At 39.7% G+C, this 20,609-nt stretch overlaps 1 protein-coding gene across 1 annotated transcript in view; it reads right to left on the reverse strand.

The window, feature by feature from the left end:
* Positions 1-20,609, reverse strand: part of gask1a (golgi associated kinase 1A) — a 75,697-nt gene that overhangs the window by 16,640 nt on the left and 38,448 nt on the right. Inside the window, exons 2-3 of the mRNA XM_084725886.1 lie at positions 16,566-17,702; positions 13,736-14,170 (exon numbers count right to left, since the gene is read on the reverse strand). Coding sequence (XP_084582012.1) covers positions 13,736-14,170; positions 16,566-17,702 — 1,572 coding nt within the window. The remainder of the gene's footprint in view (positions 1-13,735; positions 14,171-16,565; positions 17,703-20,609) is intronic.

Raw genomic sequence — 20,609 nt, forward strand, 5'->3', positions numbered from 1 at the left:
GGATGATTCTTGCCAAAATGCACCACAGCAGTTGGTGTTAACTTCTCCCCCACAATTTTGTCCACAGGCTTTTGACTTCGGCTTTTTTTTTTTTTAAATCAAAGAACCAGAAGCTTATCTAAGCAGTTGTTTATCTTTTGTAACAGGGCTTCAACCAGGGGAATTTGTCCTTGTCCATTCAAGCCGTAGAGGTGCTCCAATTGTGAGTCATGCAGTTTTTTCTATGGGACAAATGAATGGTACTTTTTCTTGTGGTGGCAGGGTCACCTGAAAAAGCTTCTCCCACTTAACAACTCTATTCACACAGGAGTAAATAGTGCATTTTTCTAGGATTATGTTAACTGCAGATTTGTCTCTCTAATGGTAATGAAGGAACATGTCAACCAGTGCAACAGTGAGGCTCGCTGATGCATTTATAATAGTTTTTGGACAGTAAGGGAGCTCTAAGCCACAGAATTGGATACAAACACACAAAACCTGTTAGCAGGATACATTCAGAGTTGGTTTGGGTTGTTTCATGGCAGCCCTTCTCATGACAGCAGACCTATCCTTAAAAGCTTTATTATTCACTACCAAAAATGTCTCTATACCATATAGTGTTCATATTATAGTTTTTTCTGAAGCCACTTTTTCATACGGTCTGCATTACTAACATGCATCTTGGCCAAACAGTTAATCTCGCCTCTAAAACTCACTCAAACCACCAAAACATTCCATAACTGCCTCAAAATAGGCTTGTTTGATCAAAATACTGGAAAGCACTCACAAAGCTTACACTATCACTCATAACACACTGACCTAAAAACATGAGCGACAGGGAGCATTGACCAGCATTACATAAAACTTTTATCTTTGATATCTGAATGCTTGTTTTTACATTAATCTGTATTTCATTATAGAATAACACCTTTCACTTTATTGACTGTGCTAAAATAAATGTAACAAGAATGAATTAGAAATTGCAGTCATTTGTTTCAATATGCTTTACTGTCTTCACATATACACTCAGTCATTTATTTGTGAAAAATAAAAAACTGACAAGAAACAAATCCCTGAGATTCCAGGGCTACAATGATACTATAAAAAACTATAAAAGTTGTAGTATAATTAGTAGTATTAGTATAATTAGTAGCACTCATTCTGTGTGTGACTACAGTAAACATAGGACACCTGGGTGGCTTTCAGGTGAAATTGCAATTAGCTGTCTTTGGAATAATAAAATTTTCATTTTACTGTAAAAATTCTGCTAAGACTTTCTATGTATTTCAGTATGGTTACTGTAAAAATGCACAACGTAGCAGTTTTGAAAACAGTGTGCTAGCATTTGAAAAATGTGCTGCTTACAGTGTTTTGCAGGTGGAGGTGGAGTATACTTGAGAAAAGAGTTCACTGATTCAATGCATTTTGTATGAAAGCAATGAAAAATGATTCATAGTTTGGTCCAACATAGACTTCTGCTTCACTGACTGTGATAAGTTTTGAATAATGTACATTTCCAATCGAAAAAAAGTATCTATTTATTCAAATATCTAGTCTGTTTGCCAATACTTATCTTTCTCAATTACTGAGACTGACAATTCCACTTAAACCATGCTCAGGCTGAACTTGTGCATAAGCAATCTCCTTTATTCCCTGAACCACAACAAGTATCTCCTGCTCAGAGATGTCTTATCACAAACACAAGTGCAGAGCAATTTCAGTCTTTTTTGTACATGACTGTACACACAGACACAAACCCCCTTTCATATAAATTTGTTATATCATAAGAATCATACAAAGTTCTTTTTTTATGCATTACAGATATATGAATGCATCTGCACTGGCCTCCTTTACTAAGTGATTCTTTGCAATAATGTAATTCACAGCTGCACTTATGAATCAATCTTCAGATGTGGCACCACCAGGGTCTGACAAACTGTGGGTACAAAAGCGTCTGTGCTTTCAAACACATAAGATCGGTGAATAATTCAACTCAGATTCCACATTAACACAGTGAATTAATTTGCGTCATGAGCTCCATCAAAGCTGCTGAAACTTTTTATTTACTTTAAACAGAACCCAAACACCATTTCCTCTGGATAATCACAACAGTATTTCCAGCGGTGTAAACAGGATTATTGTGGGGAGCTTTGAGTTTATGCTCTAATGTAAGCAGTCAGACTTTCTTTTCTCACAGTATTTGTAGTTGTGGCTTCATAGCGTGCATGCAAACCTTCCCACATATGAATAAATGAGTGCAACCTTTTTCTTCATGAGTAAAAAAAACATAAATATGGGCAGCACACTGTAATAATTCAACTGCACACTGCATATTCCCAATTTACTATAATTCTAGCCACAAGCTATCTTTGTTTTCTAATGTAGAGTGAGCACACTGCAGTGAAAATTCTCATTTGGTTTTGTTCTCCTATAAGAGCTACCTCCCAAGCAGCGTTTTTGTTCCCCAGCCATGATTGTGTCACATGATGCAGGGGAAAGTAGGGTTTCCTGCAGTGTTGTCATGGCACTGCGCCTCTGTTGAGAGGCGCTACATCATAGTGAAAGTGGGGGATTGTGCCACGCTGTTCAATTGCAAAGTCAGCCACTCAACACTTCTGAAACCATCTGGATAAAATCACTCGAGGGGATATTTCTTCTCACATGACAAGTGATCCCAAAATTCTACCACACACCTTTAAGGGGGCCTCATTTTACCCCTTCCTCTGGGCTTGTAAACGGCTCCTGATTTTTATGTAAATGTTGTAAATCTGCTGGGGTTCATAAGCTCAAACTCAAACAGGTGTTTTCTGGAGCAGAAACACACAGCAAATGGAGATTATTTTTGAAATCACTTGTTATAACCTTGATGGGAGTGACCTGATTAAACTATTGTGTAACGGCTGATGTTAGTAGCCACACATACTGGCTTGTAATTCTGTTACAAGCCCAAATGGCAACTGTGAATAATGAAAAAAAAGACAACAACACACGTTTGCACAACGAAATGAAAGTTGTGCTACAAACATTTATGTCCTCTATACAGATAATTAAAATACATTAGTCCAGCATGATCCCAGCTGTTTCAGTAAGCACTGCATTGCAGAATTTACACACTGCTGTGTCTTCTTTTGGTTGCCTTTTTGCAGATGAACACTTTGTCCTTAAGGAGCCAAAGTATAATTGCAGAAGACATCTCCTCTCAGACAGTCACAGCTTGAAGAGGGGCTGGGAGGGGAGACAGCCATTAACAACAACAAATATTTAAAAGGAGAAATGAGTCAAGGTATTTGTTGTGTTTGAAGCAGAGAGTTTTACATTCAGTCACAATAATGATGTTGACAAAAAATCAGACAATGCACAGGCAATTTAGTGACATCCCTGCAAGACCAGTCTTGAGATATAATCCTCAGTCCTCTTTATTTGAGACCGGAAATAATTTTGTAGTGCATTTATATTAGCCCCACCAGGGGATCAAGCAATCGTTTCGGTGTGTGCGTGATCAACAGACCTGCATCTTGTCCGGAGCTAATCTTGCATACCACTGGGCCGATCAGCCTAATTTTTTTGTGCACATTCCTGACTTTATGTTGAAGGACCTCTACGATTCAGAATTATGATGACTGTGATGCCATTCCTGTGAAAGCGAGAACACTTCCTCAAACTTAGTTCCCAAAGGTCAAGTTCACGGTGACCTCACTTAACACATTTTTGGCCGTAACTCAATATTTCATGCACAAATCATAACAAAGTTAGACACAAATATCAAACAGGACAGAATGAGGTGATACTTCATATCATCACTTCACTGGGACATCATGATGTTCAGCTCTCTATCAGTCCTCTGTCCTCCTTTGTAAAAATAGTCTCTAAGTGAAGACAGCATGTTTCTCACTGGAAATTATTCACTGGAATCACACATATATGGTGAGAACTTCTGCCAAAAATACACTCAATACTTTTTATTAAATCCCTTCAAAGTTAGAGTTGGAGTCACCTCAGGACAACATATGTGGGGGTCATGTTAATGTTCTTTGCTAGTTGCATTTGGCTGTTGTGGTGCCATTGCAGCATGTGCTTCACCATCTGCTGCCTGGCAGGGATCTACACACAAATTCAAAGTGCAATCAGCACACTTTTCTAATTGAATTTGCATCAGGTTGAATGTAAACAGCATCAACAATATAGTGATGGCATTATGGTCTTCACATAAAAAGTTCAAAATACAGGAAACATCTGTCCATCAACCCTGAACCTGTTTGTGCACAAAGCACCATAATATAATCAGAGGATGCTCCTCCCTTTAACTGCCGTCTGCTCGCCAGCACAAGTCCCATTCCATCCATTTAATTTTCCTGACTGGACATTCATTCTTATCTCTGCTCTCTTCCTCTCCTCCTGGATTTGTCACTGATGGCTGGCTGATCTGGTTGGCTGGTTGAAAGATGTTGTGTGCATTGTTGATTATCTCAAGGTCTGTTGCTCTTTAATCCAAACCCTACACTTCCTTTTCTAATGCTTATGAGTGTATTTCTGTCATGAAAATAACAGATTAAGACAAAAATCTAGCAAAGTTTGAAAGCCCTACTAACTGCAGCATCAAAAGCAAATTAAAATAAGTAAAATTTGAAAAAGTAAAAAAACAGTCCTAACTGTGATATCAGTTTTTGGACATGTCAGCAATTAGCAATCAGTTACTCCTTAAAGAATGATTGTACACAAAATGCACATTTTCTCGACATAACATAATTTGTAAAGGACTGGCAAGATTGCTTTGGAGAGTGGACCGTTCTTCTCTGTAATTTTCTGGGAAGGTGAAACACGTCTACAGCATGGTGATGTTGATCAGAGCCAGAATTTGTTGCAGTTGCACAACTGGGATCACTCTGATCTGTGGACACTACAACTTCCTCAGCTGCCCACATGCTATATCAACAGCCTCAAAGAGGCCGGTGTGTGTAGATGAATAGGAAACTACTTTGGTTAGCTGGCATGTTTCCCAGGAAAGTGGATCTCTTTTCAGGCAGCTATAATAGCTAATCCAAGGGGCTAATATCTGTGTTTACTTTTGGAGTACTTACTTTCAAGAGCCAAGTATTTGAAAGCTTTAGGAGAGCTAGCTGCTTACATCAGTATATGTTTGTGTTTTGCCTGATTCCATATTTTTCCAGTCTCTATAATGAAGATGCTGAGTGTAATGGTAGTGTGACCCACTGGGAATGGAAAGTTATGACAATTTTGAGGATATGACCAAAATTAAATAATGCTGGAATTTTTGATTGGCATATAACATCATTCTATCTATAATACTGTAGTCTATTGTGTTCAAGGCAGTAGGTTGATAGATGTTAACTTTTCTGCTATCGAGGAGAATAGCTGGCATACTGCTCACTCTCATTCTGTCTCACCTTGTCCTTTTTAGAATGTCTGATTGTCGACACTTCACTATCACCATGGTAACCGCATCTATCTATCTATCTATCTATCTATCTATCTATCTATCTATCTATCTATCTATCTATCTATCTATCTATCTATCCATCCATCCATCCATCCATCCATCCATCCATCCATCCATCCATCCATCCATCCATCCATCCATCCATAGTGTAACGGCACTTCTCAGTACTCTGCTGCATCTTCACCCACCTGTCATTTAGCCCAGAAACAACAGCTCTGGCACAATCATTAGCAGCTGACACCTTATAAACGAGCTCCACTCAAAATGTAAATCCAGAGATACATAAATACACGCACGTACACACTCAGAGAGACAAAAGCACACACACACTCATATCCAGACCGACAGCACCTCGTCCTCACGCACAGACACTGACACATCACTACTCTGGACACACACTCCTCAGCACACACAAAGAGACACTCACACATACACTTCCAGTACATAGGTAGAGCTCATTAAGTTGAACTGATACGTAGGAATAAGCCTGGCAGTTTTGGCCTGCTGTAACCTCTGTACCTCTTCATTAGTAAGAAATAAATGATCTGATATCTAATTACACTCAGGAATACTAACTATAGAAAGTGCAGGCTCTCTTCTCTACTACACTCTTTAAACAAGAGTAGTGCAGTTAGCTCATATAACCAGTATTTTTTTTTTAAATGATTGCTGTTGTACTGTTAACTCTAAATTGACCATAAGTGTGAATGTGACTGACAGGAATAGCTCAGATTATTTGAAGTACTTATCCATAGTCAGTGTATTACCTACAGTAGGTGCTGGTGGAGATGCCCCCAGTTTGTAGGAGCAGCAGGAGTACTGGTGGTGTAGGTGGCAAAGCAATGTATTTCTGTGGACAGGATCAGCTGCAGCTGACTTATTTTAGCCACATATAAAAACAGTCCATCTGAAAATCATCATCATTAATTTATTATCAGTTTAACTGTACAATATTTTAGAATGTTCTCACCGCTTTACTGACCTACCCTGATGGGAACCTCGCAGAACATGGGAATTGTTGATCTACCACTGCCTTGATAGTTACTTGTACTTACTTGTGGTATCATATGACTTTGGTGAATCACAGCTATCATTTTAAAACTCTGAAGTTCAAATATAACATAAACAAACTAACCATTTGAGGCAGCAGTAATTCCAGTGACTCCCATGACCTACAAGGTAAAACAGTTTTGGTTGGTTCAGAGAGAACGATATTTGTCATATATAACTGTGGTTAAGGACTCGGAAAAGGCTGTGTGACTGTAGGGTAAAGCTTTGTCAACATAGTCAACTTGACTATGTTGACTATGATCCTAACATACAGAAAGTCACATTTCTTACTGTGTGAATGACCAAGAATGATCAAGTATGGTAAAATGACTGTATCACACATAAATGTGGTCAAAAATAATAGGGGTAGGTGTAAATAACAAATGACATATATTAACTCTATATATATTAACACTACTCCTTAAACTATGTTTGAGCTATGCTGTAGTGGGGACTGTGGACAAACCCACTGCAAACACTACAGTTTTCAAGAATTTTCAATGATTATTTTACACCTTTATCACATTAAAAGTGATGTTATTCTGCTATGAACAACCAAAACTATATTTTGTGACAGCATTCTGGGTGATGAATTAAAGGAAAAACACAACAAAGTTTCAAAATGTGTCATGTCTGTAAGTAGACTTAGTATCCTGTATAGCCTGGCTGAGCCAATAGCCAACTTATTTTTTTTTCTTTTTCTAAAACAGAACTATTCAGCAGGTTTATGAACGTGTTCCCAGAGACTACTTTCAGAAGCATGCAACAGGTGTGATACAGCTGGTGCAAACACCTCCAGGGCTGTAATCATAGGAACCAGAGTCAAGTCCAAGTCCAGAAAAACCACAAACCACAGAAATGACACAATAGATACAGCAGTGTCAGCTTTCACAGACTGGTGCATGAAAGGATAAATTTTAAAAGATGTTCAAGTGACAACTTAGGGAATCAAATTAAATAAGGCAGGGTTTACCTTAGTCATAAGATAGAGGGAGCTCTACAACACCTCACAGTCACACACACTTGCACACACACACTATCACTCTTTTCTCCCTCAGTGTAATTTGTTCCCAGCTGTTTTCTGTCTTATGATTTGTTGAAGACATGTAAGCCTCAGCAGTTCTAGGCACCAGCATTTCAGCTCAGCAGTCAGCAGGTTTGTCTTGTCCCTCTGTCCAGCTGGCACATAATTAAAATAGTTATGTTTCTCATGTTTCTCCATGGCAATGGCACTGTATGCAGATGCTGAGGCTGATAGCTCATTCAAACCTTGACACATTTTTGTTATAATCTGTTATCTTTTCTGCTTTATTGCTGAAACATGTATTACCAGTGACAGAAACACACTCATAGGCATGGACTCTCACACCGCATCTATTGACAACGCAGTCAGATCAGCTGGATGCAGTGCTACAGACCGTCTCTTATAGATTACACATTATTCCATTCTGATTTAATTTAAGTCTGTATTTAAATTGGTCCCACGTGTGTGTGTGTGTGTGTGTGTGTGTGTGTGTGTGGGTGTGTAGTATGACGGGACAAAAAACTTTCTTTTTGTTGTGCAACCCTGTGTGTATATATTAATTAATAAATAAATAATAAATAATAAATTACCATGATTTTATAATGATTTAACTGCATTATACTGTATATTATTTACATTATTATGCTGTCTATTGTCGATCCATGCTGAAAGCAGTGATGTCTCTGTGCAGACACACTGCAGGCAGCATTTTTTTTTCAGTTTGTTTTTTTGTGTGAAACTAGCTTTATTTTGGCATTCTTACCCGTAATTTACACCAGGCGCGCACCTGGTTTTGTTCCGTCATGCACGCGACTTCAATTTACACCAGCAGCGTTTCAGAAGCGTTTTGCCCATCTTATTATGTTTACTTGCTCTGATTTTGTTGATTAAGTCCTCTTTTCTTGCTGTTTGTGCTTCTACCATGGATAAGCAGGCTACGTAGTTAAATTGTTTATTTTCTGTCTGTCTTTATGATCGCGAGTCTGCACGGGGTCTTTTATTTTGAAAATCAACCGGATTCTCCCCTGTTTTCCGTGCATGACTTCCTACCCGTTCGACCTGCTCTGTGTCGTTTGACGCGCCATCCGTCAAAAATAGACTCGCTGTGTATTCTCCATGGAGCGGAGCGCCGAGCCGCTTATGGGATGCCGCGGAGCTTCTGGTGTAAATTACAGCATTGACTAGAATGGCCGCGAATTGCTCTGTGTGCCGCGGCGCAGCCTGGTGTAAATTAGGGGTTATTGTTTTGTTTACTCCCTGATTTCCTGTTAAAAATACTAGGCAAGGCAAATAAGATGAAAAAAACACATCTACTCCATGCTTCTCCTTCCACATGGAGCCAAAGAAGGCCATTGTACTTGAAGATACATATGCATTTTGAATGCTGCACCCGGATTCAGAAAAGGCTCCCAGTCAATCTCTGTGATATCGTTTCATCACAAGAAGGCACTATGGTGTTGACACTGATGCCAACCCCAATGACTGTGAGGCAGCAGGACATTCAAGAGTGTACTCTCACCCACTGCATGCTGGGATACATTCCACTATAGGTGCTGTGGTACTGAATATGCTGAGCACATACTGAAGGATGGAGGATGGATACAATGCTGCTGCACATTACAACAGCAAAGCTTTTGCCTTCTAGAGCAACTGTACAAAATGCTGTAGTGTTGTCAGGATAACTGGAATTTCTCATTTTGATACAATAGTTTGGAAAATATCAATATTCAATATCATATAGCAATATTTTTGACAACACTACTGACTATGCATATTGCTAAAGGGCCCCATAAATTACATAAGGGCCCCATATGCCCCTCATATCAAATTACTACTGTCCCAGGTCACAAAAAGAGAAAAAACAGCACGAGTGAACAGCAATTAGGTAAAGTTGTGCTCTCTCCTCCAAGTCTTATCTTACCAAAGAGCAGTAACATTGACTTGTTGTGCTATCTCGCAGTCACAGTGCATCTCTTTCTAGTCTGTCAGTCTTGTTAACCTAGCTGGGCAGTGCATGTCTTGATCTGTTTGTGTCTTGCTCTCTGTGCTCTGTGACTTTGTGCCTGCAAATGTGAGAGTAAAATACAACTCTTAATTAAGTTTTATAAATGCCAACGGGCAACAGTGTTTATAAACTGCAGCTCGGAAAAAAGTTTATTGTGCCACATGTGAGTATGCATTCATATGCATGTGCACAAAATTAAACTTGTGCTCTCCAACAGCAACCTCTGTGAGAACCAGTCCAGACAACATATGGGCATCATGATGTAAGCAAAGACAATGATTATCTAGTTTCTCAGTTAACATTTAGTTCCAAGTATGAATTAATGCAAGATGGAGAGCAATGGATTGACTTGACTACTTATTAAATATTGAATTTAAAATGTGGATTAGCTGGGCATACTGGGAAATATGGACGCACATCCCTCAGTAAATAATCACCATGCTATAGTATAGTATAAACACCATTTTATATTTGAAAATGTTGTTTTATTTTGCTACTTAAAGCTGCAGCCATAGCCTGTAGGCTTATGTTTACATTGTATAGTGAAAGCTAATTGTATAAATGATGTGAGGAATGGAGTAATTACCATGCAGCAAAGCCAAAGCTTAGTGATAAATATTTTATTTTTCTACATTTTATATTTTGTACAATTTCTTAATTATGTTGATATTAATATTCACTTTTCTTAACATTAAATAGAAACGATTCTCACAAATAAATATTGTTTATTTATACCTCATTCTGTACTGTATAAGTACTTAATCTTAGAGTGACAGATGGAGCAATATGTTTTAAAAGAGGGAGGATTGTAGTGTAGCACTCAGGTGTCAGGTGTGACCGTGTAGCACTCGCAAATAGTTGGCTCACAGGTCAGGTAAGAAGGGCCCTTAGCTTAAGGGCCTCAGGGAGGTCAGGACCAGCTCTGACCTGTGTCATTATAAAACTGCCAACTATGAAATAAACACCAATGCTTATAACCACATAGTCTCATTAAAACAGCCAAAGTATTCATACTGAGCCATGTTTGGACTGCACTCTGAGTAATCAGATGGGAGAAATTAAGTAGGAAGGAAAAAATGACATTCAGAAAATTCAGTCCAGTACACATTAGTCCACACAGGGTATTATCTCCTGTCCAGTGGCAACCTCATTTCCACATGCAATAAGACTTGTGTGCACAGGTTTATAGATAATCAATGTTTTGTGCAATATACATATTTCACATTAACACTACCACCAACCTTCAGTAAACATGGCCTGTGAGATAATTTCTTTGTTCATATTTACCTCAATGCTTTTATCTATGTAGAATGTAATAAACTGACTGAGTATTTTATTGCTGCACATCACTATTACAGCCACATACCATCTTGCTGAACTCTTGCTGCTCTGTTTTATAATCCTCACAGGAAAAAGAGAAACTTTGTGCAGTGTGGGAGGATTGCTACAACCAGCTTTATGCTTCTTACGTGTCAGATCTGATGGCATCTTATCTCAATTACACTTAAAGCTGAAGCTTTGATCGCATCCTAAAATGAATGACTCAGCCAGCAAGGACATCTGGTGTGTGTGTGTGTGTGTGTGTGTGTGTGTGTGTGTGTGTGTGTGTGTGTGTGTGTGTGTGTGTGTGTGAGAGAGAGAGAGAGAGACAGAGAGAGAGAGAGAGAGAGAGAGAGAGACCAGATATGACATTTCTGTTCGCTCTGTGTGTCTTCTTTCAATTCTTTCAATTCACTGAGCAAATCAAAGCACGGGTTTACACAACTGTGTGCTTTTTTGTGCTTTAATGGTCAGTGTGAAACTGATATATAAGTCTTTATAGCAGCTGTGTCCAGTAAAACAGAAATCGATGAGGCAGAGCTTTAGAAAGTGGAAGAAATGATGATGAATGAAAAGCAATGACTGACAAAATGACTTAGTGAGTCATGGCTCAAACCACTGTTTAAAAAGGCATGGCCGCTAGCTAGCTTAGGCTACTTTTGATGGACCACTACAACCTACAAGAAGAGGGTCATGCATGTCAGCAAAAGCATTAGTAGACTAGTTTTTGTATCATTATTAGCTTGTCTACTTGTATTATAAAATATAAGTATAATAAGCAGTGAAACTGCATAAGCACAATTGTCCTCAGAAAATCCTCACAGCAAAGAGAAAAAGTATAGTAAAGCTGTTAATCAATGTGCTGCTTTTCTATCTTGTTTCACTAATATTTAGTTTTGACAAATTGTGATAAAACCTTTAAAATAATAAATGATGATAATCAGAAACAATGAAGATGTAGCAAGAAAATGTAGGCTGATCTTTAATGATCAGTTCTTACTAAAAAAGTGTTCAGGTGCTTTGAGTGTCTCCCAGCTATGGATGGATTACTGAATGAGCCTACTGGGCACAGGCCCTGGGGCCCATGGAGTAAGGGGCCTCCCTGGGCTTCACTTACAACATGTTGCTCATAAAGAGACAAATCGACTACAAAGAGACACAAAATTACCACAAAGAGACACAAAATTACCACAAAGAGACATAAAATGACAATAAAATACACATAATGACCGCAAAGGCAAAATAACTACAAAGATGCATAAGAACAACAAAGAGACACAAAATAACCAAAAAAAGGAGCAAAACAACCACAACAATGAAAACAACCAAGAACAATAAAATGACTACAAAGAGAGAAAACAACCACAGAAAGACACAAAACAACCAGAAGGAGACACAAAATGTCAACAAAATGCACACTGACCACAAAGAATGGCAAAACAGCTATAACGAGATGCAAAACGACCACAAAGAGACACAAAATAAAAACAAAAAGGAGCAAAATTACCTAAAAAAACCCCAAAAAAACCAACAAAAAAAAGACACAATCAACAGAAAGACACATGAAATGACCACAAAAAGATGCAAAACCACTACAAACAGAAACAAAACAACCACAAAGTCTGTGTGTCTTGCTTCTAAAGTAAGAGAGATGATGGGGCCTTTTACATATCTGTGCCTAGGGGCCCATTGTCTCATAATCTGTCTGTGTTTCCAGCAGGCTTTAAGAGTTCTGACTCACTATAGCACTGGCACGTCCCTAGCTGACAAGCATGTCTGTGGTTAGCTCACCAACCTCAGTGGTTCACCAACTAGCCCGGCACTTCAGTTTGTCGCCACATTACCAATGACCTGCAGTTGCAGGTCACCTATTTCTTCACTGGACGTGTGCATTGACTTTGCTGTCCCCCAGTTTGATTTGACCACGCCTTTAGATTACTGCTCACACTAATGTGCCACATTTACCTGTGGGGCTTTTCCACCGGTGCTTTTGCCCATGCCGAGTCAAACCGTGCCGCACTGATTTGCATTTCCATTACCACTTTTATCGCAACAAGCCGCACCTGAGCCCAACCCACCTCCAAGTGGGCTGCAGTGACATCACGCCGGCCATGGCCAACCCAGAAAGACATTTCTTAAAGTCTCTATATGTTCAGCTCTCAATACATTTGTAGCTTCTCACAGAATCTTTATATTTTGAAATGTGTTGCTGTTTGTACAGTGAGAAATCTGTATTATTTTAGCATTTCATTTTTCACTTTCATTTTTCTTTCAGCTGTGTCAGAGACATTTTAAGTTACTGCTGATGAATGAAGACATTTCCTCTTAGTGTTGCTTCATAACAAACGTATTTAAATACTGAAACAATAGGGGACTTCTATTGTGAAGAATTTAAGGAAACAGCACATTTATCCCAGAGATGTATATGAATGGTTTATCAATCACTTTACTCAAGCCTCCTCAAGCTTGTATTCAGTTAAAAGACACACCTTCAAGCAGGTAGCCCTGAAAATGCAAACCCCTGCCATGCTGGACTGATGGGCCAAGCCAAACTGACCCGAACCAGGCCAGCTATGTGTATGGAAAAGGAACAAGGGCTGAGAAAAGGGGTGCACTGCTGCTGTGCTGTTGCTCAAACCCCTGAAGGAGCTGTTTGAAAATAAATGTCTGAGATGCATTTTACTGTGAACACTATAATGAAAACAGCCTGATGTTTCAGACTCTTTCCTGTTTCATGAAGGAATCCTCCCTCACTAATCCTGACTCCAGTTACCCTCCCCTCTCTAAGATGGAAAACATTTATTTCCCCCTCTGCAATAATTAAAAGATTCTGTTCCTTGTGTGTGTTTGTGGTTATGTCTGAGGAAACCACAGCATGACAAAAAAGTACTTTTCCTACCTGTAACAAGAAGTCAAAGAGAGCCAGTCTCCCCCACTCTGAGTGGTGAACTCCCACACAGGGCACTGCCCTCGGGTCTGCTTCACTCCCACAGTGGGCCTGCAGGAGCTGCTGGTACTGGATCCAGCTGAGAGGCACTGAGTTCTGGTCGCTGTCTGTATCCACGAGGTGCTGGATATCTGGATCCCACCACACCACAGGTCTGGGGTGGCCTCTGATGTATCGATACGGTAGAATGCCACTGTGAAAAGTCCTCAGCACCACGGGGAGACTTCTGTTCAGTCCCAGCACCCTGTCCAGGTGGAAGGCAAACACTTCAAACCAGTCGTCAGTGCGTTTGATCAGGGAGCAGTGCCCCTGCTGGCAGCGCTCACTGTGGGTTTCTGGATGTCTGTGGCCAGGTCGATGCTGAGCTGAATCCCTCTCCGGTGATGGCTGTTGTGAGGTAAAAATAGTGTTATATAATACTTTCCATCTAGTTTCATAAAACAGCATTTTGTATTAGACTCCACATCCAGCACCTAGTGCCGCAGGCTGCAGTCATGAATATTTTGTTCAAATGGCTTCACTTATAAGAGTGTGAATGTATACAATACAACGAAATAATAACTTTTGATACAGCAGGTAAATTATAACACGAGTTCCGACTTCAACCTTCCACATGGAGAGGAGGGATTATTACAGTTTTCATATGCAGCTGAGAACTTAATGATTCTACTTTATGGTGCCAATCTTTAAAGGGCAATGCCAGGTGTTTTTGGTTTGTAGCGCTTTAAAGAGGACCTATTATGCTCATTTCCAGTTCAATATTTTTATTCTGGGGTTCTACTACATTAGCTTTGCATGATTATTTATCTTGTAGCAGCCCTTTATGCAGCTCCTCTGTTCACTCTGTCTGAAACAAGAGGTTTTAGCTCCTGTTGTTATTGTCATTGTAATGCACTGTAAAGCGTGAAACTTAAGTTATTCTATATTCTTATTACTGTCAACAAACCAGAGGATAAGACCAAAAACAACAATGCATTTGTTAACTATCAGTACTGTCTGACTTATTTACCACGTCTGTGGTGCTCATCTCTAATGCCGGAGACATACTTGCTGTTTAACCATGTGTTTGCGTTCGCGTATGCGTAGTGTTAATTTCTGAGGACATGCACAACCATCGCTCCAAATGGATGCAGGATACGCGAGGCAGCCATGAAGCGTAGGGATGCTTATGCGAACGCGTAGTTAAAAGCAAGTATATTTCCAGCATTAGCCGATTGGTTCTTACTGAAAATGTATAGCTTTAAAAACAGCCCATAAATCTAAATTTTCATTTAAAAATACCTCAGTAATTTTTCAAAAACGCTGACTTTTTTCTAATTTTTAACAAACATCAATCAAAGAGGAGGAAGTAGTGTCTTCTGTTGTGAACACCACATTACTCTACATTTGGTGCTCTGGTAAGTATTTTGGGCAGTTGGATGGTGGTGTGTGTTGGATGGGATTCAGTCAAAATAAACTAAATAATGAAAGAACTAGTCACTCAGTGTAACACTGAGGCTCACTGATAACTTAATAGTTGTTGGACAACAATGGAGCTCTATGGCACAGAGGAGTAAGATATGTCAAGCTCTGGATACATACACACAATACTTGTTGGTACATTCATTGTAGTTGTTTTTTTTGTTGACAATACAAAAAATACAGAATAACAGCAGCCTTATCCTCTAAGGTTTTCCACAAACTCAATTAATCAATCAGACTGCATCATTTTATATGATTTCTTGTAGAAGTTTCTGTGGACTGGTACAAACATGTTTAATATACAGGCCACCAGCGCAGGCCTGGAATAATTGATGTAAAATCTAGAGTTGCAAATAAGGATTATTTTCAGAGTCAATTTCATAGTCTGTTGCTTATTTTCTCAATTAATTCTTTAATAGTTGAGAAGATTTTAAAATGTCAGAAAATGGTGAAAATGTCAATCGGTGTTTCCCAAAGCCCAAGATGACGTCCTCGAAATTTGCTGTTTTATTCACAACCCAAAGATATTTAGTTTACTGTCAGAGATGAGTAAAGAAACCAGAAAATATATTTAAGAACCTGATAGAGAATTTTGACTTCTTTCTTTAAAAAGAAAAAAAACCTGATTTATCTATTATCTAAATGGCTGGTGATTATTTTAATATTCAATTCCCAATCAATTAATTTATTAATCAGTGCAGTGCTAATACAATCTTGCAATTTAGAGTGCAATCAAAACATTAGTAAGAAAAATTGCAATTCCACATTTTCCTCAAATCATTCAGATCTACATATTAAATGCTTTTATTTATTTAAAGGACAGTATGTAGGATTTAGTGGCACCTAGCAGGGGACTTGCAGATGCAACCAAATCATCTCACCCTCCCCTTCCAAACATGCAGGAAAATCTATGGTGGAAATGTGGCAGTGCAACACAGTGGACTCCATTGAAGAGGACCTGCTCCCTCTGTAGATATAAATGGCTCATCCTGAGCTACCAAAAAGGCAACAATTCTTATTTTCAGGTGATTATACGCTAATGAAAACATACTTATGATTATTATACTCTATTCCTGTCATATTCTGTTAATAATTCCTCTAAAATCTTATTTACTGAACCTTAAATGTTGTCAATCTGTTTCCTCATATTGAAATCCTACAACTAGTACATTCATCTTGGTATAGAAAGAAAATTCTCAGGAAAGATGGTGTCATTTGTTGTCATTTGTTTGTTGTAAGACTTTAGATTTTAGGCTATAGATATAAAACTGACATCATGCCATAAATCATGACCTTATAATTAATAACAGTCAAACTGTACCTGCTGGTGTGCAGGAGGATCCAGCGCCACCTGAAGCACCTGCCCATGTGCAGGCACCCTGGCCTTACTGACCACCTCCCCCTCAGCAAGGAGCACCATCTTCTGGATGTCATCCTCGCTGAGCCAGGGAAGAGGCCGGAGATCTGGACTAATCCTGATCCTTCTGAGGTCACTGCCTGGGAAGTCCTGCTCTGTAAAGCTCACACACCGGCTGCTGTCATCTTTCTTTATGGCTGCCTCAGGTCTGGACAAAGCCTTTCTACGCTCCAACAACCCAGGATTCTTCTTTGCTTCAGAGGGATCCTCTGAGAGATTATGGTGTTTTTTGAGATCCCTGGAGGGCTTTTTCACAGCCTGCTGCCCCTTACTGACTTTGTCAGATTGCCCAGAGTGCTGTCTGTGTTTTTCCAAAGCCTGGTTATGTTCAGCTTGCTTTGCATGGCTGCCATGTATTTGTGTGTCTGCATTCTTATTTATGTGTCTATCCTCCCATCTGTCTGCCTGTCTGTCTGCAGCTCGTCTGTCACTTATTAGGGTATCTTCTGGAGCAACGATATGAGCTGCTGTGGATTTTCTGCCTTCGAGATGAATGTATGCCTGTGGAGTGAGCTTTACCACAGCGCTGTGGTCGCTTGGCTTAATTCTATGCTTTGGCCCTGTGTTGTTGACTGTAAACTCTGGGAGATTGGGATGGTGATGACTGGTTGGATGCTGGATGGCGCCTGCCATCTCTATTCTTTTGGAACCTTTGCTTTTTTGTTTATTTCTGTGCAAGTCTGCGTGACTTCTCTCTTTGATGCTGTTTTTGTCATTGCCAGCAGCGGCCCCGAAAGGTTTAGGTGCCACTGAATGTTTAGACGTCTCTTTTCCAGTGGTTGATTTCCAGTCTCCGCGGTGGATGTGCGTGAGTGACTGCTGAAAGGCGGTGGCTAGAGGGAGCTCCACGACCTTGGGCCTGGATCTGAACTCCCCAGTGGAGCTCAGAGCACGGGAAGACCGATGGTTGATGTCAGCAGGCGGCAAAGGGAGGGGGAGCGTCATCGTCATCACTGCTATGGTGAAGAAGAGGAGGAAGATGGGGGAGAGGAGGAGCAGCCATTTCTGACCACAGCAGAACTTTGACCACACTCGCCAGGCCTGGAAGAAAAAATAGAGAAAAAGAAAAAGAAACACAAGTCAGAGACCCACAGAACCATGATTATAATGGAGTGGTACCATAAATTGCAAAGATAGCATTTGCACTAAACAGAACAGAGCACTCAGATTCCTGTGGGGTGAACCAAAGGCTGTGCTGAGATCTCTTGGCTCCAGGCATGTGGAAAGCAAATGTGTTCATGATTCACACTCTGCAAGGGGAAAGGGAGCAGAAAAAACAAACTGTGCTTTGGCACGTTATTCTGCTCTGTTCTGTGATATCACAATAGTGATGTGTGACCTTTGAGTGTTTATTACCCAAAATGGAAATGAGAGAGAAAAGCGGGAATCTGGTGACAAAGCGGGAGCACGGCTAAAACATCCTGTTTATGCTGCACAGATCTGAATATGTAAGCAGCAGAATATAAAGCTGGTGTCAGCCAGCTCTGTTTCCAGTAGCTTACAGCAGAATTGGACTTATCCAGCTGAGACCAATACGATTGTGGCTCACCATAATTCAGTACTGCCTCCTGCACGCAATGCACAGCGAGAGGAAAAGCCATATTTCACACAATATGCTGTCACAGCCCCGATATGGCTTACTGTACACTCACTGAAGGCTCTATAAAAGTGATTTTGCTATAGGAATTCAAAGCATTTGGCCCTTTATTTACTGTGGAGTCGGGCTGTGTAGACATATTATGCACCACTTCCATTTGACGCCTTTAAACAGCAGCATCAAAATTGCAGCTCTATGAAACTGACATCTAAATAATAAAACCAAAATAAGGCCTTCAAAAGATTTATTGTTGTGTATTCCAGGGTTTTATGTTGGAAGCAGCCTCAATAGCAACACTTATTCTGTGTGACAGCAACCATCTGAACAGAAACTACAAATACACTTGCCAGCCTTTGAGACCTCAAACATGGGGAGGATTTTAACACTTCTAGTGTTAAAACTGGAAATGAGAAAAAGAAATGGGAATTCTAAACAGGAAGTGTTGTTTGGATAAAAACAGCAGACTTTCAGAGTTATATAGTGCTCAAACACACTGTACAGTGTCAGAAACAGATTGTGATAATGAAAAGTCAAAAAAGTTGCGAAAATTTGTCAGAAATCTGGAGTGATACATGAAAATTGTGATCCCAGGAGGAAACAGGGAGAGGGCAATGAAAAACGGGAGTCTACTGGGAAAATCAGGAGGGTATGACTACAAATAAAATTGTCTGAGAAAGGCTGGCAGCCTCTCCACCCTGTGTGTGGAGAGGCTGGCAGCCTCTCCACACACAGGGTGGCCCACACTTCATGTTCAGTGGAAAGATAAACAGCTGAGGAAGCGTAGACCACCTATCCCAATAACGAAGCTTCCTTTCATTCCCAAAAATTGGAATCATTCCCAAATGAACTGTAACCTGAACCAAACAGTGCAAGTTCTATTTGAATGCCCCACTTTTTATTCTCACCTATAAGTACAGCCATAGGTGAAAGGCTGCTGTCTTCATTCCTCGCTGGGATGACCCAGATAACTGCTGCCTTTCCTCTATGCCCCCAACTGCTCTCTCCCTCTCTGTCCTCTGCTCTTTTCCTCTGTTTAGGTGAACATGCTGAGTGAAGGAATGTTTCAGACCCTTGAGACGTCCGCTCCATCTTGAGAGCCGTTAACAACATTCCCAGATCCCTCCACCTGTGAATGGATCCCATTATTCTTCTCCTGGACTGGAATGCCCTGTACTGGCTAGCACTGAGAGAGCCTGACATGTTATACACACTTATACACACACACACTGTAGGGTTCCAATGTGAGGCTTAGTTTGTGTGTCAGACTCAAATACATATTAAGATCTTGGATTTTTTTTAATAAGCCATAATGAATAGTGCTGCTGTACTGATACTATGAAAATCTACAGTACTTTACAGAGGCATTGCAAGGAATACTAATCAGTCCACAGTCGCTCAAAGGTGCTAATACGGAGCAATTCAATTATCTCCTCCAGGTGTTTTCACAAGCCCAGGTTGCATGCTGCATCAGGGAGACTGTTGCTAACTTTATTTGCTGTTGGACAATATTTACTTTGTTTTTCAAATCAAACATGGTTTGAATGATGATTCAAATTTGAAAAGGTAAGACTAATCATCATGAATTTTATCATGGATGATCATGAAACTAGTAATCATTTCATCCCTACTACTCACACTTTCTAACCAGCCAGAGGGGCCGCAAGTCATCAACATCTGCTAGGCTAAAATAAAAAAAGGCTTTTACCTGCTGGTCTGTTGCAGGCAAAATTTTGGACATCTACAAAAAAGTTTTGTCACATCTTAAAGTGGAGCTTCTGCACATTAAGTAAATACACAATGTGATGCACTTAAGTTAGGCATGACACAAGATTAATAAATCCCCACCATTTTTACTGTACCTCATTGCTGTATGTCGCGATCACCATATTGGAGCGCTCACACCAGATCCACCATAAACAAATAAGAGATGCAGGCTTCACTACAAAATTGATGATAACTTAATTCTGACTTCAAATGAAATTTGGTTTTGGTACAAATCAGAAAAATTGAAGATGATACTGATTACTTGTTGGAATTAAATTCAGTTACTATCTATATCAGCTTTATGCCAAAACATTAATCTTGTCAATAGCCAAAACTTCCACTGGAAAATGCAGGAACCAATCTTTGCATAGGCGACATCAAGTGTAAAACATTTAGAATTTCAACTTCTGTACACGTATCCAAAAATGTAGATTTTAATATCTATTACATTGTTATAAAGCCGCTTCATGGCTAGCAATGTTCTAAATAAATACACATAATGTTCTAAATAAATAACAACATTAAAACAGACCTTTTTCACAGCAGCAATTTTGGTGTTACTAATGATACTACGTAAGGTTCTGTTC

Source organism: Lutjanus erythropterus, chromosome 9 (genome assembly GCF_056507025.1).
Source record: "Lutjanus erythropterus isolate fLutEry1 chromosome 9, fLutEry1.hap2, whole genome shotgun sequence".
Lineage (NCBI taxonomy): Eukaryota > Metazoa > Chordata > Actinopteri > Lutjaniformes > Lutjanidae > Lutjanus > Lutjanus erythropterus.